At 41.7% G+C, this 22,124-nt stretch overlaps 1 protein-coding gene across 2 annotated transcripts in view; it reads left to right on the top strand.

The window, feature by feature from the left end:
• itga9 (integrin, alpha 9) overlaps positions 1–22,124 on the top strand; it is a 421,660-nt gene that overhangs the window by 126,051 nt on the left and 273,485 nt on the right. For both annotated transcript variants that reach the window (XM_052022797.1, XM_052022798.1), the window contains 2 exons: positions 10,168–10,322; positions 20,886–21,043. In XM_052022797.1, the coding sequence (XP_051878757.1) occupies positions 10,168–10,322; positions 20,886–21,043 (313 nt within the window). The remainder of the gene's footprint in view (positions 1–10,167; positions 10,323–20,885; positions 21,044–22,124) is intronic.

Below are 22,124 nucleotides of genomic sequence, written 5' to 3'. Positions count from 1 at the left end.
AGCAAGAAATTAAGAATCTGCAAATGGTAAGTTTAGATCAGTGATTAGAGCAAAGTTGTTCCCAGTAGCAGATGGTTCAAAGACCAGGGGGCACAAATTTAAAATTTTGGAAAAATGAAACAAGGGGGATGTGAGAAAAAAACATTTTTACTTGGAACATAAATCTGATTTGTAATTCACTGCCTGTCAGGCATGTGGAAGTGAGTCTGTCAGAATTTTCAAAAGGGAATTGGATAGGCACTTGAGGAAAAATAATTCGTAGGTTGCTGTACCAGGGGTGGCATGGACACAATGGGCTGAATGGCTGCATCCTGCTCAGGAGCTGCTTTTTGGCTCATCAAATTCATCCAATCAGTCCCATTCCCCAATGGTGTTCCCTAGCATTCAGATTACCTTTCCCCATGTGCCTATTAAAGTAATTTTATGGTTCAAGTTCTGATGGGAAATATAGAAAATGATGGAACTACTCACCTGGTTCATCAGCATTTCTGAAATGTGATCATTTGAGAAATGGTCACTTTTTTTGAACTATCTGCTGGAGGAACTTGGTGGGTCAAGCAGCAGCTGTGGGGGGTGGGTGGGTGGTGGTAAAGGAATTGTTGATATTTTGGGTCAAAATCCTTTTCCCTTCACAGATGCTATTCGATCTGCTGAGTTCCTCCAGCAGATTGTTTGTTGCTCCAGATTCCAGCATCTGCAGTCTCTTGTGTCTCCATCCTTCCAAAACTGACCTATTAGTTTCCAGTGATGAAGGACTTGAGATGAAGGACTTGTACCTCAAATGATAACTTTGATCTGTTGTCATATTTCCATATTTTATTAAATTTCAAGTTTGCATGTTTTATGCTTGCTGTTGAATTTTGGCATTTCCACATGTTTAAAACAGGAAATTCCAAGGCAGGTGTTAACAGTTGCGTGGCCCTCTTCTCCAAATGAATCTCATTGTGTCTGATGATCAAAATTGTTTTCAGTCTAATTACCTTGAAAAGTGCTTTGGAAAGCCCCAAAGTTTTGAAAGCCTCTATATAAATGGAAGTCTTTTTCTCTCTTTGATAACGAGTAAGTGGTCAAGATAGGAAGCTCTGCTTCTGATTCTTTCCATATCTTTTCTAAGGTTGCCCTAATTAAAGTGGAGGGAGCGTGGGAGGGCTCCTACAGTTGATTGTCTATCTTACCTATTCCACAAAAAGGAGAAGGTAGTTATTTTTAAACAACACCTAACACATTTCCAGAAGTTCCCAATGTTCTTTACCATTCATAGAGTGGTTTTGGAAAAATAGTAATTGTTATTGAGACTAAAAGAGCAGACAAGTTTGATACAATAATGTCTTGCAGTCTTCAAATGAATAAATGGCACAATAATTTATTTGTAATATTAGCCAGAATCTCTGAAAAGTTCCATAAACGTTCAAAAATTGTGTGGGGTCTTTTATATTCAGCTGAATGGACCACAGGATTTAGCCCCTCAGACATAGGAGAACTCCATCAACAATGCAGCACTCTTACTATTGGTCTAGCTAATGTACTCAAACTTAATCCTGTGATATTTACGTCAAATGTACGAGTGCTTCCACTGGGCCAAGCTGAGAACGAATCAAAACTAATAGTTGTAAAACCAGTGTATTTAACTGATTAATTTTGAGTTTAGAAGCTGACCTGACATTAGTATATAGGTACCTGTAAAAAGCAAAGAGGCTAAATAGAGTTATACATCACAGAAACAAGCCCTTTGGTCCAATTGGTCCATGCTGACCAAGATGTCTATCCAAGCAAGTCCCATTAGAACCATATCTCTCTGAACCTTTTCTTTCTCTGTACCTGTCCAAATGATGTTTAATTAGTTCGGCACAACATTGTGGGCGGAAGGGCCTGTTCCTGTGCTGTGCTGTTCTATGTTGGATATTTTCCAGTGATCCACACACATATAATCAGCCAGGTGTGATAAACGCAGAAACCTTCCTGCGTCCATAAATCTTTTTAACTAAGTGACAATGTTTTGTTTCAAATTAAGCATTGGGTAGAGAGTTACAATAATAACTTCATGTGAACCAATACTTAATATAAATAAACCCAATAAGTCATGAGCAGTGGTCCTTCACTGTGTGCTGCCAAGAATGATAGGCAGATAGCCAAATGTTATTGATACATTGTTAAGATTCTCCAAAAATTTGGCCCACTTCTATTAGTCCTATGCTGTTTGTTCTTGTGATGCTGCTCTGCCAAAACCTACAGGCCTGACATGACAGCTGTGGCATGTTGCAATTCTGAAACTGAGAAGCTGGTGCTGAAGCAGTATATTGAACTTTGTAGAGTTCAGCTCGGGAGCAAGCAATGCTGCCAGCAGGTGGAAGGTTGCACATAAGCATTTAGCATCCTTAATAAAAATTAAAAACTGATGATAGTTGCTGTTATTTCTTCTTAGTGATTTAGGTGCCATGGTGTTGTACCATTTAGTACTGCTTCCTCACAGCTCCATCAGTCTGGGTTTGATCCTGACCGAGGGTGCTGTTTGTGTGGAGTTTGCACATTTTCACTTGGGTACTCTGGTATCCTCCCCAAGCCCAAAGGTATGCCTGTCTCAACAAGTAGAATAGCCTCTTTCCATGTCATGAGAAAGATAATAATAAAGATCAATTCTGGCTATTAATCCACAAAGTTATTATTAAGTCTGTTGGGGCTGAGAAACCAATTTAACTCCCTTTGTAACTTGACTTCTCACTTGCTTCTGGTGGTTAGTGTTAGGGCAGTGAACACTGTCTTCCGGTTCTGATTAGATGGCAAGAGATCTTATTCAGGCAGGGCAGATAAAACACTTTGTGTATTAACTGGTGTAACTCGATGACAATTTCACAGGATGGATGGTGTGAAAAAGCAACTTCTCAAAATGTTGCAGATGCCGGGGCTAAAGAAAGACTTTAATTTTCTGTGTCAGCTTGGCTCAATTGCTGCCACTTTTGGTCCCACATCAGAAGGTTATGGCTTTAAATCGCATTTCTGATTTTCTCCATATGATTTTTTTTGTTTGGAATTTTAAAAATTGATATCTTGATCAGCTGGGTAAGTGAGCCAAGGAGTGGCAAATGGAGTTTAATTCAAATAGAATCTTAACACACAGAACTGGAACAGGTCCTTCGGCCCACGATGTCTCTGTCGAATGTGATGCTGGATTAAACTAAATCTCTTGATCACATGATCCACTCCCTCCATTCCCTGCATATTCATGTGTCTGTCCAAAGCCTCTTAAATGCCACTATCACATCTGCTTCCATCCCTGGCAGCCCGTTCCAGGCACCTATCACTCTCTCTATATATAAAAAAACTTGTCCTGCACATCTCCTTTAAGTATTCCCTCTCTCACCTTAAATATATGACCTCTAGTACTTGACATTTCTACCCTGGGAAAAAGATGCTGTCTACCCTATCTATGCCTCTCATAATTTTATAGACTTCTATCAATTCTCCCCTCATCTTCCGACACTCCAGAGAAAACAACCCAAGTATGACCAACCTCTCCTTATAGCAGGTGCCCTCGAATCCAGGCAGCATCCTGGTAAACCTCTTCTGCACCTTTTCCAAAGCCTCCACATCCTTCCTGCAATTGGGTGACCAGAATTGCACACAATATTCCAAGTGTGTCCTAACCAAAGTTTGATATAGCTGCACACACAAAATGCTGGAGGGTCATGGGTCCTGATGAAGGGTCTCGACTTGAAACATCAACTGTTTATTTCCCTCCATAGATGCTTGCCTGACCTGCTGAGTTCCTCCAGCATTTTGTGTGTGTTGCTGCAGATTCCAGCATCTGCAGAATCTCTTGTGTCTCTGTCTTATATATATCTGCAACATGACTCCTTACTCTTGTACTCAAAGCCCGACCAATGAAGACAAGCATGCTATATGCTTCTTTACCACCCTATCTACTTGCATGGCCACATTCAGGGGGCTGTGAACTTGGACCCTAAGATTCCTCTGTATATCAATGCTGTTAAGGGTCCTGCCATTAAATGTATACTTTCCCCTTGCATTTGACCTCCCAAAGTGCAACACCCTAAACCTGCTCGGATTAAACTCTATCTGCCATTTCTCTGTCCATATCTGTAACTGATCTATATTCTGCTTTGACAGCCCTCCATACTGTCCACAATTCCACCAATCTTTGTGTAATTTGCAAACTTACTAACCCACCCATCCAAGTCATTTGTTATATATATCTCCCCGTGGAACACCACTGGTCACAGACCTCTAGTCAAAATAATACCCTCTGTCTTCTATGGGCAAGCTAATTCTGAATCCATATTACCAAATCACTGTGGATCCCATGCTTACTAATCTTCTGGATCAGCCTACCATGAAGGACCTTGTCAAATCCTTACTAAAATCATGTCAACAACATCCACTGTCCTACCCCCATCAATCACCAAAGATAAGCACAATGTGGAAAGACAAATTGGGGTAGGAATTTCACAGTGAATGAATGGTAGGGCCCTGGGAAGTGTTGTAGAACAGATGGATCTAGAAGTACAGAAACCTGATTCCCTGAAAGTGGTGTCACAGATTGACAGGGTGGTGAAGAAGGCTTTTGGCATGCTGGCCTTCATCAGTCAGGGCATTCAGTATAGGAGTTGGGATGTTATGCTGCAGTTGTACAAGACATTGGTGAGGCCGCATTTAGAATATTGAGTTCAGTTTTGGTCATCCTGCTTTCAGGAAAGGTGGCATTACATCGGAAAGAGTGCAGAAAAGATTTATGAGGCTTTGCGGGATATGAGAGACTGAGTTATAGAGAGGGATTGAGCAGGTTTGGACATTATTTATCGGAGTGAAGGAGAATGAGGGTTGATCTTATGGAGTTGTATAAAATCATGAGGGGAATAGATTGGGTGAATTTTTCTCTATGGTTGCAGAATCAAGAGCTAGAGGGCATAGGTTTAAGGTGAGAAGGGAGAGATTTGATAGCTACCTGAGCGGCAGTTTTTTCACCCAGAGTGTGCTCTGTATATGGACTGCCAGACGGAGTGGCTGAGGCAGGTACAGTAACAATATATAAAAGACAGTTGGACAGGTACATGGATAGGAAAGGTTAAAAGAGGTATGGCCAAACACCAGCAAATGGGATTAGTTTAGATGGGCATCTTGGTCGGCATGGACCATTTGGAGTGAAGGGCCTTTTTTTGTGCTGTATGACTCTCAATGACTCTGATTTAAGTGCATGTCATGGAGTCATACAGCACAAAGCAAGCTGTCCAGCCCACCATGACCATCAATTACCCACCTGCACTAATCCCATTTACCAGCACTTTGTCTGTAACCTTCTATGCCTTGGCAATTCAAGTGCCCACTGAGATACTTCTTAGATGTTAAGTAGTACCTGTTTCCACACTCTCTCTACCAATGAGTTCCAGATTCCAACCACCCTCTGGATGAAAAAATCCTTCTGAGATTCCCTCAATGTATTAGACCTCTGGCACTATGTAAAGAAGAATTTCTTCCCATAACTATTACCGATTTAAAAAAAAAGTGGGTGACTCTTCACTAGCTTCAATGTGCCAATACTTTTAAAAGAGTTATGGATTGGAACAGTTTGGAAATATTTTGAAGAAATGACAACCCCCTTTTTGTCTCACACGAGAGAAGAATCAAATTATTTAGAAGTAATACTTTCACAACATTCAAAATGATAATTAAAAAGGGAAGATATCCAGGTGGCACAAGGGACCAAGAAACTGACACTGCTGTATGATCAACTGTACCTATAATCCCACAGGCCTGTTTGTGTTTGGATGTTCGAGCATCAAGCATTTCTCAACACGAATGGATTGAAGCAAATAAAAGGAAAATGGGTCAAACTACTGTGGCAAAGGGATGGGAGTAGATGCCCTCCTTGGGTCTGGATTGTGCTTGAACTGTACTAACCTGGTGTTGTCCAATTATCCTTTGTGTGCTGCTGCTGGAAGTGTGGGACAATGCACAGGGAAGCTTCTGCAGCAAGAAGCCAGCTCTTGGAATGCCCTAACAGCCTTTTGTTCACCACTCTCAAAGATTTTTGAACAGTTTTTGGATGTCCCTGATAATGGAGACATTTAAAAATCGTTCAAGTAGATTCAAAAAACAAAAAAATCTTTAAAGAGAAAATGAATAAAAAATACTGAAATGGGAACAAAAAATTAAAGTCATTTACATATAGTAAGATAATTCGAGCAATCATCTACACTTAACGTTTTTCTAAATGAATAGGATCACCATTTCCCCTGGTGAGTACAATGGTGAGTGGAAGATCAGAAGCACCAGCATCTGACCTCCAGCTTGTTGATGATTTCTGTATTTTAGCGTACAGTCATCAAAGTGATGGAAGCGGTGATCAACAGTGCTATCAAGTGGTACTTAATCACTGATAACCTGCTTATTGATGTCCAGTTTGGGTTTTGCCAGACTTCATCATAGTTTTGATCTGAACATGGACCAAATCGGTGAATTCTGGAGGAGAGGTGAGAATGACCCTGGCATCAAGGCAGCATTTGACTGAGCACAGCGCCAAGGAACCCTTGTAAAACTGAAGTGAATGGGCATCAAGGAGAATACATTCCAATGGTTAGTGTTATACTTTACAAAAAGAAATATTTTTGTGGTTTTTGAAGGTCCATCACCTCAGCCTAGGACATCAGGAGCTCCTTGGTCCAACCGTCTTCAGTTGCTTCATCAATGACCTCCTTTCCATTCGTAAGATTAGAAGTAGAAATGTTAGCTGATGGCTGCACAATGCTCAATTCCATTGAGAACTCCGAAGCAAATGAAGGCACTCTTGCCTGGATCCAACAAGACTTGGCCAACAATCAGGATAGGTGGCAAGTAACATTTATGCCACAAGTGCCAGGTGATGACTGCCTCTGACAAGAGTTTCTTGATATTCAGTGACCTTGCCATTATCAAGTGCTTGTGAGACGGTGGTGAATGGGTGGGGATGGGCAAGAACTTTAAATATTACGCAAGTCAAGGATGTGATGGATTATTCTCCACTTGTTTGGATGAATGCAATTCCAACAACACTCAAGAAGCTTGATGCCACTGAGGACAGAGCAGTCTGCATGATTGGCACCCCAACTTCTCCTTTAGTATTCATTCTCTCCACCACTGGTGTACTATGGCAGTAGGAACCATTGATGAAATGCACTGCAGTTACTTGTCAAGGCTCCTTCAGCACATTCCAGACAAAGGGATAAGGGCAGCATGCACAAAAGAACATCACTACCTTGGGTTCCCCTCCAATTCATACACCATCTTGATTTAAAAATATATCACTGTTCTTTCATCATCACTGGGTCTAATCTGATCCTGGAATCTCCTACCCAACAGCACTGTGGAAGTACCTTCACCAGAAGCACTGCACTGGTTCAAGATGGCTCACAACTATTTCTCAAGGACAATTGGAGATGGGCAATTAAAAGCTGGTCAATACCTACATTCCTAAAAAATCAGTGCATTGAAAAAATTGAGAATAGGCAATGTTGGGTAGTATTGCTCACAGGGCAAAAATCACAATTCAATTCATTAAAATTTAGAGGAAACATTAATAATAATATTTAAAAAATCAGTAAGGATTGGAAATTTGAGAAAATTATTATTATAGTCTTTGGCTGAAATGCTGTAACATTAAATATTATGAAAATACTGAAATGCAGTTTTTTTTAGATTAACTTTTCAACATGAACTATTTCCAACATTGTTTTTACTCTTCTGGTAATTTCAGATTTCAATGGTCTCTCATTTACACCTCTCCCAAACATATCTTTTATTATTCATGAGACTTTACCACCCTCTTTCAACTGGCTCATTCAATCTCCCTTGCCTTCCAATCTATCATAGACTTTCCGTTTTGCTCTCTGCACTGTTCCTGCAATTTAAAACAATTTATTTCCAACTTCTCCCGGTTCAGATGAAAAGCGATTGACTAAAAACCTCAGTGCTTTGCCCTTTGCTGATGTTGCCTCACTAGCTGAGTGTTTACAGCAATTTCTGTTTTATTTCAACTTTCCAACATCTGCAGGTTTTTTTGTTGTGGATTAGAGAAAAACATGTTGTACTTAATTTAGCTCATTTATATTAGGATGTTTTGGTGGGAAAGGGAACTGCCAAGGTGAGAGTGGAAAGTTCAAAGGAGATGTGTGGGGCAGGTTTTTTTTAACAGAGTGGTGGGTGCCTGGAATGCACTGCCAGGAGTGATGGTGGAGGCAGATACAGTAGAGGTGTTTGAGAGGCTCTTAGATAGGCAGATGAATATGCAGAGAATGGAGGGATATGGACCATGTGCAGACAGAAGGGATTAGTGTAATTAGGCATCATTGGCATAACATTGTGGGCCAAAGGGCTGTTCCTGTGCTGTTAACCATAACATCTGGTTCTGGAGTGTGTAGTAGGAGAACTTACACCTTTGGGTACCTGAATAGCACAGGGCATGCAAGAGGTCGGGAAAGTAGTTCAGTGAAAATAAAGCAAAAAAAAAAGAACTGATGGAGAAACTCAGAAGGTCAGGCAACAATTGTGGAGGCAAAGGGATAGTCGACGTTTCAGTTGGGACCCTGCATCAGGACTGTAGGTTGAGTCCTGGTGTAGGGTGTTGACCCAAAACTGCAACTATCCCTTTGCCTCCACAGATGCTGCCTGACCTGCTGAATTTCTCCAGCAGTTTGATTTTTGCTCTAGATTATAGCATCTGCGGCCTCTTGTGTCTCCAGTGAGAATGAAGCCCTGATGTATTTAATTAGTCTTTTGAAGAGGTGACCAAGAGGATTGATGAGGGCAGGGCAGTAAACATTGTCTTCATGGACACTAGCAAGGTTTTTGCTAAGGCCCTGCATGGTAGGCTGGTCCAGAAGGTGAGATCGCATGGGATTCAGGGTGAGGTAGCCAATTGGATACAGAATTGGCTTGGTGGTAAGAGTCAGAGGGTGGTAGAGGAGGGTTGTTTTTCAGGTTGGAGGCTTGTGACCATTAGTGAACTGCAGGGATTAGTGCTGGTCCACTGTTGCTTGTCATCTATATTGATTTAGATGAGAATGTAGGTGGCATGGTTAGTAAGTTTGTGGATGACACTAAAATTCGTGGCATGGTGTACAACAAAGAGGGTTGCCTATGGTTGCAACAGGATCTAGATCAACTGGGAAAGTGGGCAAATGAGTGGCAGATAGGATTTAATTCAGACAAGTGTGATGTGATGCATTTTGGGAACTTAAACCAGGGCAGTGAATGACAGGACTCTGGGGAATGTTGCAGAACAGAGAGACTTAGGGGCACAAGTACATAGTTCCTTTAAAGTGGCGATACAGATAGACAAGGCAGTGAAGAAGGCATAGAGTACAAGAATTGGGAGCTCATGTTACAGCTGTATCAGACATTGCTGAGACGAGTTTTGTGTGCAGTTCTGGTTGCCATGATATAGGAAGGATGTGATTAAACTAGAGAGGGCGCAGAGGATACTCACAACAATGTTGCTGGGACTGGAGGGCTTGAGTTATAAGGAGATACCGGATAGGCTGGGATGGTCTTCCCCGAAGTGAAGAAGGCTGAGGAGTGGCCTTATGAAGGACATAGATAAGGTGGAGACACAAGAGACTGCAGATGCTGGAATCTGGAGCAACAAACAATATGCTGGAGGAACTCAGCAGGTCATGCAGCATCTGTGAGAGGAAAAAAAATTGCCAATGTTTTGGGTCAAAACCCTGCATGAGGACTGCTGTGTAACCTGCTGAGCTCCTCCAGCATGTTGTTTGTTGCATAGATAAGGTGGATGGTCACAATCTTTTTTTCTAGGATAGGGCAGTCTAAAACTAGAGAGCATAGGTTTAAGGTGAGAGGGGAAAAATTTAAAGGTGGGTATGTGGAACAAGCTGTCAGAAGAGGTGGAAGAGCCAGGTGCAATTAAAAGAATTTGGACAGGTACATGGATAGGAAAGGCTTAGAGGGGTATGGGCCAAATGCAGGCAAATGAGACTTGCTCAAGTAGGCAGCTTGGTCGGCATGGACTCTATGACTCTATATTTGGCCTCTACACCAATTTACTTATTCCCTGGAATGGGAAATGTTAATTACTCAAGAGGCATGGAAAAGGAAAGTCTCTTCTATGACATATTGATTGAATGTTGAAAATGTTCTCGTTATATTTCTCATTTTCAGAGCTCGTCCAGTTATTACCGTGGAGATTGTTATCCTTCTTCCTGGTTCGATTAACATCACAGCGCCACAGTGCCATGATGGCTTGCAGTCATTCAGCTGCCTAAATGTCACTACTTGTTTCCGCTTTCATGGCAAACAGGTCCCTGGTGAAATAGGTAAGAGTCTGATGATGATTTGTTATGTGTTAAGTGTTCTTTCTTTTTTGTTCTCACTAACTCTTCCTGGGTTGGTTGAACTGCTAATTGATGGACTCATTGTCTTTATTGTTTCACTAACTTAGGACTCAATCACTCTGATTTTTATGATTAACCCACTTTCAAAACATTTTGCAGGGTGTTGAGGACAATATACTGATCTGCCCTTACATGTACAAATATCTTGTTTGCAATAACTATCAATGAGATGAATAGAAGTTGGACAATTTGGACAATTAATCGAGCTGGATGTTTAATAGGATTCCTTTTTACTCTTTTAGCCCTGATCGTGTTTAAATAGTTTTTGAATGAGTTGAACATACTTTCCATTTGGCAAATTTCTGGTATGAATGCTGAGTGCTATTTTAAGGCAGATTAACTCATATTTTAAGTGGCTTAACATAAGCCAAAAATAATACAAGGAGGAAAGTAATGCATTATTCCAATGTAGTAGTTATTCACCTTATCCTGGAGTCCCTCACCAGGATAATAGCTGTGTCCTGTCTACCCTATACAGATCTTTAACTTGTATCTAAATTTTATCGATCATAAAATCTATTTCAATAGCTACTCATTAAAAGCTTGGGCAGGAGTAGTTCTGGCCTTATAATAGGGAATAATTGAATCAGAATAAACAAGATTTCAAAGGCAGATAATTTGTTGGCATATTTGATACCAATTCAGTATATTGAAACAAAAAAATTACACTGTTGGATCATTACCACAGGGCAGCATTTTCTTACCAGGCCTATTTGGTTCAATCCTTGCATGTGAGGTTTATTGGTCGTCATAAATGACCTTTAATGTGTATGAAACATTTGGGGATTTGTTCCATCCTGTCACACTGGGGAGTAATTATATTCCCAAACATGTAATTAGTAAGGGCCTGTGTGAAATTGAATTTGCCATTACTGTTTATGGCTTGTTTTATTGATGATGCTGAGAGGCAGGGAAAAGGGTAGAAGACTGGTTATGTTTAAAAAAAAGGGCAGCTAGTAAAGCCACTGCCTTGCAACACCAGAGACCCAGGTTCAATCCTGACCTCAGGCGCTGGATGCATGGAGTTTGCATGTTCTGCCTGTGACCGCGAGGGTTTCCTCCAGGTGCTCTGGTTTCCTCCCACATGCCAAAGGCATGCATGTTGATGGGTTAACTGGCTGTTGTAAATTGCCCCTAGTGTATAGGTGAGTGGTAGAATCTGAGAGAAATTCATGAGAATCTGGGGAGAACTACAAAAACATCGATTATTGTAAGATTAGTTAAATGGGTGGTTGATGGTTAGCATGTATTTGGTGGGCCAAGTGGTCTTTTTCCATGCTACATCTCTCATTCTGAAATACAAGGAAAGGCTTTGGTAAGTGGACCTGGAACTGAACAGGCATACAGGAATCTGCAGTGAATGTAAATCAAAAATCTGCAGATGCTGCAGGTCTGAAATGTAATGCAGGAACACTCAGCAGGTCAGGCAGCATCTGTGGAAAGAAAAACAGTGTTAACACTTTAGGTTGAAGACCCTTTACCAGGACTGGGAAATGGAGGAAATAAGTTTTAAGTTGCAGAGGGGTGGGAGAGGGGTAAAAAAATGGGATGTACAGGACATGGAGGGTGAGGCCAGGGTTGCCGAAGTGATAAGATGTTGAGGAAGCTATGTGTTTGATATGTTAATGAGGGATATTGGTGAGAGACGAGACAAACAAAGGGGCACGTAAAAAGCTGTGAAATGCAAGCCAGAGCGGCAGCAAAGTGCCCAGTAGGCTCCGCAGTGTCTGTGGACAGACAAAGCTGAATTAATATTACAGATGGATAACATACAGTACAGGCCAACCAAAAAAAGGCAAGTTATCTGAAACGGTTGAATGTGATATTTAGTCCAGAAGGCTGCAATGTGCCCAGATTGTCATAAAGCTGTACAGCACAGAAATGGGCCCTTCAGCCCAAGTTAGCCATCCCAACCGTGATGCCTATCTATGCTAATCCCATTTGCCTGCATCAGGCCCTACTCCTTTCCATCAAAGTACCTGTCCAGACTTCTTCTAAACACTGTTATTGATCCTGCCTCTACTATCTCCTCTGCCACCTTGTTCCAGAAACCCACCACCCTCTATGCAGAAAAACCTGCCCTCAGATCTCCTTTAAATGTTTCCCCCTGTTTTAGACAATCCTGCCCTTGGAAAAAGTCTGACTATCTACTGTTTTTTCCCTCCTAACTTATTTCTTAAGTTCTCTTCTATATCCCCTAAAAACTTCAAAGGTCTTATTTAATACTAGTTGGACATACCTGATATACACTTGCTTCTTTTTCCTGATCAAAGCTTCAATTTCCTTTGTTAACCAATGATCTTACCATCTTTGCTTCTTGCCATTATAGGGAAATGCTGACTCTTGCCTTTAAACACCTTCCACTAACCTGATGTTGTTTTCCCCTCTAGCAGCTGTTCTGAATCTACTTCTCCCAGGTCCTGCCTTATACTATTGAAATCAGCCCTCCCCCAATTTAAAACCCCTTACTCTAGGACCAACCTTAACATCTTTCATGACAACCTTAAAACTTGTCAAATTATGGTGACTGCTTTCAAAGGGTTCCTCCACAGACACCCACCACTGGCCCATCCTCATTTCCCAATACAAGGTCACACATAGCTGCTTCCCTTGTAGGACTCTCTACATACTACTTTAAAAAACCCTCTTGAATGCAATTTATGAACTTCACCCAATTTGGGATGGTCAACGTTGTGAGTCGAGACCCTGCATCAGAACTGGGAGTTTGGTTTTTTGCTCCATATTCCAGTATCTGCAGTCTCTTGTGTCTCCATTCCATTTTAAGCTCCTTACACTATGGCAATACCTGTCTATATTGGGAAAGTTAAAATCCCCCACCACTGCTACTACCCTATTGTTTTTACAGCCTACTCTAAAATGCCTACATATCTCTTCTTCTAAGTCCTGTTGTCAATTGGGAGGGTTATGTTATAACCCCACAAGTGATTGCCCCTTTCTTATTTCTAAGTTTTACCCTTGTACCCTCTTTGGCCGATCCTTCAGGAGATCGTCCCTGAGTACTGCTGCAATGCTCTCCTGATCAGCAGAGCAGTATTCCTACCCCCCGCCCCTGTCTTTTGTATCCCCTTCTATCATGGCTGAAACTTCTATACCCCAGAACACTGAGCTGCCAGACCTGCTCCTCCCTCAACTGTGTTTCTGTGATTGCAATAATATCATAATTCCATGTGCTAATCAACACTCTCAGCTCATCTGCTTACCTGCAAGGTTCCTTGCATTAAAGTCAGTGCAGTTAAGCCAACACTGACAGCTTACCTGTCCTGGCGGTCACCAAGCTACCTGAAGCTCCTGTCTGTGATTCTCTGCCTCCTGTGTTCTCCTTTGGGAGTTCAGCTGCCGCTGAACTGATCCATACGGTCGGAGGGGAGCTGCAACTGGACATGCTTCCTGCAGTCATAGTCGTCAGGAACATTCAACTTTTCCATGGTCTCCCGCAGCTCACAGAAAAAGCAGTAGAGACTGCCTTTGCTACCCCTCTAGTAACTACTAGGTTAAAAGAAAAAGGAAAGACTTTGCTTTGATGTCTTTGCCATTTCACCTTCTCACTGAAGCGTCCCTCGTCAAAGCCTCTGTACATTGACCTCAACCTCTGCACTTCAACCTCAGAAACAGCTACTCTCAAAATAGCTGCTTCCACTGCTGCTTGCTTCCCTTTTATCTCCCCATTAGAACTGCTGGTATCAGCTCCTATACTTCCTCAGGAGGCTAAAGAAATTTGACATGTCCCCTTTGACACTCACCAACTTCTATCAATGCACCATAGAAAGCATCCAATCTGGATGCATAACGGCTTGGTACAGCAACTGCTCTGCCTGGGACCGCAAGAAACTGCAGAGAGTTGTGGACACAGCTCAGCATATCACGGAAACCAGCCTCCCTCCACGGACTCTGTCTGTACCTCTCACTGCCTTGGTGAAACAGCCAGCATAATCAAAGACCCCACCCACCCGGGTCATTCTCTCTTCTCCCTTCTCCCATCAGGCAGAAGATACAGGAGCCTGAGGGCACATACCACCAGGCTCAAGGACAGTCTCTATCCCACTGTGATAAGACTATTGAATGGTTCCCTTATACGATGAGATGGACTCTTGACCTCGCAATCTACCTTGTTTGACCTTGCACCTTATTGTCTACCTGCAGTGCACTTCCCTGTAGTTGTGACACTTTATTCTGTATTCTGTTAATTGTTTTACCCTGTACTACCTCAATGCACTGTGTAATGAATTGATCTGTACGATCGGTATGCAAGACACGTTTTTCACTGTACCTCGGTACAAGTGACAATAATAAACCGATACCAATGTCAATATCAATCAGGTTAAGCACAGCTGGTGGAGTTGCTGCCTCATAGATCCAATGACCCATGTTCAATCCTGACCTCTGGTGTTCTCTATGTGGAGTTTGCAAGTTCTCCCTGTGATCACATGAGTTTTCTTTGGCTGCTCCAATTTCCTCCCACATCCCCAAAACATGCTGGTTGGTAGATTAATTGGCCACAGTAAATTGTCACTGGTATGTAGTGAGTGGTAGAATCTGGTGGTGGTGGTGGTGGAATTAATGGGAATGTAGGGAACATAAAATAGGATTTGTGTAAATGGGTCGGCATGGACTTGGTGGGCCAAAGGTCCTGTTTCTGTGCTCTATACATCTATAACTCTGATGTGCAGGACATTGTAAGAACAGTTGAAAATTATTAGAGAGTGGTAGGTGCCTGGAACGCGCCGCCAGGGGTGGCAGTAGAAGCAGATATTATAGTGGAGTTCAAGAGGCATTTAGACAGACTCATGAACATGCGGGGAATGGAGGGATATGGATCATATGCAGGCAGATAGGTTTAGTTTAATTTGGCATTGTGGTTGACATCATGAGCCAAAGGGCCTGTTCCAGTGCTGTACTGTTCTATGTTCAGTGCAGAGGGCCATAAGTAGATAGCTTAGAATGAGAGTAGAATGGAGAATTAAAGTGACAGTCCCCAATCTGCATTTGCTCTCTACAAAAGGAATGTACATTTGAGACCCTCAAGTCTGTTCTTCCATTCAGTTAATTATGACTGAACTGTAGTTTATCTTAATCACATTGTTTATTTATCCCGAAGCAGATTTCAATCAATCATGTACAAGCAGATTATCGAGGGGAAGAACTCCAAATTACCACCATTTTTGCTGAATTGTTTTCCTCTTACTTTAAGCTTGTTGCTCCTTCCCCTTGATGCCCCCAAACTGGAGTTTAGAAGAATGGAAGGTGATCTTATTGAAACATAGAAGATCCTTTGGTTGCATCACAGGGGTGTGGGAGAATCTCGAATGAGGGGACAGAATTATAAGATTAGAAGGCAGCCATTTAAAACTGAGGTACATAGGAACTTCTTTCTGGTATTCCCTACCCCGGAGGTTTGTGGATTCAAGATCATTAGGGGTATTTTAAAAGGAATGTTTTAAAGATCAGGGAATTGAGGACAATGGGGAATTGGCACAGAAGAGGAGATGAAGTATGGGGCAGTGCAGCCAGGATTATGTTGAATGGTGGGGCGGGTTTGAGGGACTCCTGCTTGTGTTTTTTTATGTACTTGATCATCTGAAATGGCTAGTGTACCTCATATCTTTGGGACATGAGCCAGGTTTGTGTACCTGCCCTTATAATTTAACCATGATGTTATGCCAGTTAATCTATGCTGCACACATTGTAAAGCTAAAATATTTTTTCTTGCAGCAGTATGGCACCAAGAATTGAGCCAAAATGTGGCCTGAACCGAACTTTATACAAATTCCATCCTTTGTTTTTTCATTTACAGAACATCAGCATCAAGGGCAAGGCTAGCACTTATTTTCTAGACCTAACTTTTTTGAGAATGAGGTTGTGACAGCTTTCATGAACCACTGCAATTGCCTTTGTGCTGAAGAATCTAGGGCTAAATTGACTACATAGGTTGAAACATATTTATAAATTAATGTAATGCTGGATTGAAATTTCTTTCAGTATATTTTAATTTTATTGGTGACCCCTGTGTTACAGGGGGTTACATTCCTAGAAAACAGTCCGTATTGTGAAGCAGTATCACCTGCGCATGTGTCAAAAAACACCAGTTGAAAAAAATCTGTTCATTTATTTTCTTCTTTTTCACAAAAATTCCATGAGAGAGAATTTTATTTCATATCTCAAATTTTTGGGTAGTGATTTGTGAATTCTGTAAGGGAAAATTTCTGTTATCTGAACAGCCATAATGTGGGGGTCATCTGAAACCTAATTTCATTTTGATTAACTGGATAGTTGCAGCTGAGGAGTTGGTGCTGTCACAGGCTTGATGGGCTGAATGTTCTCACTGTACTACCATGCTTATGCATCTGATTTCTTTGAAGTGGAAATAAGTGACTCATCACACACTGGTGTTTGGAAGTGCAGTAAAATTGGTCCCATTGTGCAGCCAGCAAACAGATTTCAGAATGTGTGTGCATTGTGGATATTCTTTAGTAATATTAAATGAAAATAAACTATAGAAAGCCCTTAGTCCTGTTCCCACAGGAATTCAAACAGTGATTGTGGTTACTAAAAATGACTTGAACTAATGAAGAATCCTTTAAGTATAGAGAACTTAATCCTGGCAGGAGGGGTAGTCTACTGCTGTTGATCTCCTGAGTAAGAATTGAAGGAAAATATATAAAGACAACCTCAACTCATACTAAATTGAAATATTTGCTATTGCATGCACTCATATTGGGATCTTTCTTAATGCATGTAAATTGCTTGCTGTGTTGGTTCTGAATACGCCTTTGCCTTATCAAAGACATGGTGGAGGATACAGCTGGAAAGCATAAAGGTGGTTGGAAGCAAACCAAAACACAATCCCCTTATATTGGAGGAATTCCAATGATAACAAAAAAGTGATGCATTGTGACCTTGTTGCATTACCCTTCTCCCTTGTGAGAAATTATTATGTTCATCTTAAAAGTTGTCACCTGGAAGAAATTACATAAAACTAGAATCTTCCACAAAATTCTCCCAGTTCTGCATCAACACAGAGGATGTGAACTTGCAGGTGATTCTTTTACTGCACTTTGATGTTGGATGCCTTGGAGTCCAGCAGGGATCATGACCTTGACACTGTTCTCTATTGGTTACCTAAGGGACCTGCTGGCAAAACCTGAGTTGGGTGAGATCTGGCACAGTATCAGCAGGTTTATGCATGTCAGTGCAGATAAATGGCTGTCAGGTACTGAGGGAAATGATTGGTCCCTCAAGTTCTTGCGAATTCACTGAGCTTGCTTAAATATTTTAATTTTTTAGAGTAGTTTTTAAGACTTTATTTGGAGCCATAGAGTTATACAGCACAGAAACAGGCTCTTCAGTCTAACTGGTCCATGCCGACAAAGATTCTCATCTAAGCTGGTCCCATTTGCCTGCATTTGGCCCATCTCCCTCTAAACCTTTCCTATCCATGCACCTGTCCAAGTACCTTTTAAATGTGGTTCATGTACCTGCCTCAGCCACTTCCTTTGGCGACTTATTCCATACACTGACCACTTTCTGGGTGAAAAAGTTGCCCCTCGGGTTCTCCTTAAATCTCTTCCCTCTCACCTTAAACCTATGCCCTCTGGTTCATGATTCCTCAACCCTGGGGAAAAGACTGAGTGCCTTCAACCTCTCGATGACCCTCATGATTTTATACACCTCTAAAAGATGACCTCTCATTCTTCCATGCTCTAATGAAAACAATCCATACTGCTCAACCTCTCTCCATAACTCAGCCTCTCAAGTCCCGGTAACATCCTCGTAAATCCCCTCTGCACCCTTTCCAGCTTAATGACATTTTTCCTATAATAGTTTAGCAAAACAGAACCCAATATTCTAAATGTGGCCTCACCAATGTCTTGTACAACTGCAACATAATATCCCAGCTTCTATACTCAATGCCCTGACTGATGAAGGCCAGCGTGCCAAAAGCCACCTTCACCACTCTGTCTACCTGTGACACAACTTTCAGGGAACCATGTACTTTACTCCTAGATCCCTCTGTTCTACAGCACTCCCTTGGGCCCTACCATTCACTGTGAACATCTGACCCTGATTTGTCTTCCCAAATGCAACACCTTGCACTTAACTGAATTAAACTCCATTTGCCATTCCTCTTGGTCAGCTGATCAAGATCCTGCTGTAAAGCATGGCTTTGAGCATGGGAAGCTGTGTTTGATGAATCTTTTGGAGTTCTTTGAAGAGGTAACCAAAAGGGTAGATGAGGGTAGAGCAGTGGATGTTTTCTATTTGGACTTTAGCAAGGCCTTCGACAAGGTCCCGCATGGCAGGCTGGTCTGGAAGGTTAGGGCCATGGAATACAGGGAAAGCAAGCTACGTGGATTCAAAATTGGCTCGGAGGTAGGAAGCAAAGGTTGTTTCTTGAAGGTTGTTTCTTGGAATGGAGGCTGGGGTCGGTTTTGGGACCTTAGTTATACGTTATTTAAATAAATGATTTGGATGTGAATGCACAAGGCTTGATCAGTAAGCTTGCAGATGACACTAAGTTAGAAGGTATTGTTGATAGTGAAGAAGATTATCATAGATTACAGGGGGATCTTGATCAGTTATGGAAGTGAGCCGAGGAGTGGCAAATGGAGTTCAATACAGATAACTGTGAGGTGATGCATTTTGGAAAGTCAAACCAGCTTAGCACCTGAACTGTGAATAGTCGGGCACTCGGGAGTGTAATGGAACAGAGGGACCTAGGAGTACAAATGCACAGTTCGTTGAAAGCGGCCTCACAGGTAGACAGGGTGGTAAAAAAGGCGTTTAGCTCTGTGGTCTCCATCAGTTTGGGCACAGAGTTTAGGAGTTGGGACATTATGTTGCAGTTGTATAAGTCGTTGGTGAGGCCGCACTTGCAGTACTGTATACAGTTTTGGTCATTGTGTTATAGGAAAAACCTGGTTAAACTGGAAAGATGTGCAGAAAAGATTTACAAGAATGTGCCTGGATTAGAGGGCCTGAGTTACAGGGAGAGGTTGGCCGGGCTAGGTCTTTATTCCTTGGAACGTTGGACAATGAGGGGCAACCTTATAGAAATGTTTAAAATTGTGAGAGGCATTGATAACGTGGATGGTAACAGTCTTTTCCCCAGGGTAGGGGAGTCCGAAACTAGGGGTCATAGATTTAAGGTGAGAGGGGAAAGATCTAAAAGGGACCTGAAGGACAACTTTTTCACATGGAGGGTGGTGAGCATATGGAAGGAGCAGCCAGAGGAAGTGGTTGAGGCCGGTACAATAATATCATTTAAGAAGCACTTGGATAGGTACCTGGAGAGGAGGGGCCTGGAGGGATATGGACCTGGAGAGCAGGTCCCTTAGCAGGAAATTGGGACTAGTTAGGTAGACAACGTGGTTGGCATGGACTCATTGGGCTGAAGGGTCCGTATCTGTGCTGTATTGCTCTATGACTCTAATTAACTTATCAATAGTCTTTGGGATGTGGAAGGAAACTGAAGCACAGGGGAAAACCCATATGGTCACAGGAGAACAGACAGCACTTGAAGTCAGGATTGAACCCTGTGCCACCCACAAGTAATGATAAATAATATTTACAAAAGAACATCTGAGAGAGAGTATTTGTACAAATTATTCATGCAATATCTTTGCCTTTTTATTTACTCATTGTTTGGGGATTTAGGCACCTTCAGCAAGGTCAGCATTTATTTCCCATCCCTAATTTGCCCTTGAAAGCGTAATGCTGACCCACCTACTTGAGGTCCTGCAGTCCAAATTTATTGGGATCAGCAGCTATGTGTTTGGTACATTTACTTTGTTGTAGTGTGTAAGAGTTGCATATTGGGAACCAGAGTCGCAAATGTGCTCCAAAGTTAAAGTTAGCAGTAGATTTCAACACTATGAATTTACTCAAGTCATTAATCCTAATTAGAGATATCATTAGATTTGAAAATGTACCATTTAAAAGAAAAATGAGATTTTCTTTACATGCAGATGTTGGAAACGTACTTTGTCTTTTCTGAATGGTCAGGATGGAATTAAAATTCTTATACTCACTGAGGTGACTCTGTACACATAGTGCAAAAATGATTGATTGTAGGGAGAAGGTGGAAAGGGACAGGTGGGACAAATTGGCATGTGATGGACATGTTGTAGCATGAAAGTATGGCTGTGCTCATTACATCCAGGTGAGTCAAGATCATTAACCAGCACAAATTTAATAGATCAAATACAGACCCATGCACTCAGAGCTAATTACCCAGAATCCAGCCTTCCTGCACTCGTTGTAACTGGGCACTTTATTCCTAATCAATTGTCATCTCTTACAAAATAAGCAAGGAGTGTCATAAAAATATGACCAACCACTCGTTGTAACTGGGCACTTTATTCCTAATCAACTGTCATCTCTTACAAAATAAGCAAGGAGTGTCATAAAAATATGACCAACCAATGTGCTGCACCCACCTCTGATTAATAATTCACTGTTTAATTGCAGAACTGGCTTACAATCTGACAGCAGATGTCGTCAAGAAAGAGAAAGGCCTGCAGGCCAGAGTTTACATCCATGCAAATGAGCCAGTGAGCCAGGTCATGGAGAAGATCAGGTTGTCCTCCAAGAAGGAGAGTTGCAAGCATTACTTTGTCATTGTCAAGGTCAGTCCATTTTACCCAATCTTGTTTCATATTAAGGTCAATTCTGTCTTTTTAGAGATCTTTAGTTAATCAAGTTTTTTTTTAAGTGGATAAAAATAAGAACCAATTTGCAGGATGTCAGAACATTAAAAGCTTACATGCAACGTCCTTATTGACAGACACTTGTAAAACAACATCACTAAAACAGATTATCTAAATGGTTATCTCGTGGCTGGTTATCTCTTTGCTGTTTGTGGTAATTAGTTGAACGCTGAACCTGTTGAGTTGCACCAATTGCACTGACAGATCTTGGGTTGCACAGACTTTCTGGAAGCTGCTATTTTCGAGCACAAAACAGCTTGGTGTTAATTTACTGATTATTATGTCTTCTTTGTTGAATTTGGAATTTGATTGATGGTAAAAGCTGTTCACAAACTGACATGTTTCCACAACCGACATTTCAGAGGGAGTGATCAGGCCAGCACCAGGGCATTGCTGGGAGAGTGACTGGGCTGGCAAAGGAGCATCTGGGCTGGGGGCGGTTGGGGCAACTCTTAACCAGGAACCAGTCCCAACTGTTTTTAGTTTCTGAAGCCTAAACACTTGTATTTACTATGCTATGTGGTATCTTAACCCTTGTCTTTAATAATTTCAATATGAAGTAAAGATTTGTTTACTTTCTGTGTCATCTAATCCTGTTCCAGAGTTCCCCTTGCCTCGTTTTAACAGTGTCTTCAGTTTAAAAGTACTTCATTAGTAAGCTGCTTTGAGGATTCTGAGATCTTCAAGGGTGTGATAAATGCAAGTCTTCCAGGATCTATACCATTTTAAATTTTGTTTGTTGGCTTGACCCTCCTAGCATGAGAACAAGGGAATCTTTATTGATGCCTGTTGTTTAGACTTACATCTGCTGCATCGATATCACGTCTGCTGAGTACAGCTGGACATACTGCAGAAGTGAATGGTGGGTGGTCAGAAGAATTCTTTCCAGATTATTGGTCTAACTTTCTTGGATGAGAAGGACTACTTGCAGTTACATTTGATTTTCTTTAACTGTAGCAGTGAAGTCAAGAGAGATGGCGTTGTAACTTTTTTGGGCTGT

The sequence above is a fragment of the Pristis pectinata genome, chromosome 9, assembly GCF_009764475.1.
Source record: "Pristis pectinata isolate sPriPec2 chromosome 9, sPriPec2.1.pri, whole genome shotgun sequence".
In the NCBI taxonomy this organism is placed as follows: Eukaryota; Metazoa; Chordata; class Chondrichthyes; order Rhinopristiformes; family Pristidae; genus Pristis; species Pristis pectinata.
Note: the sequence above shows the minus strand (reverse complement) of the source record. Positions and strands in the feature narration are given on the sequence as shown.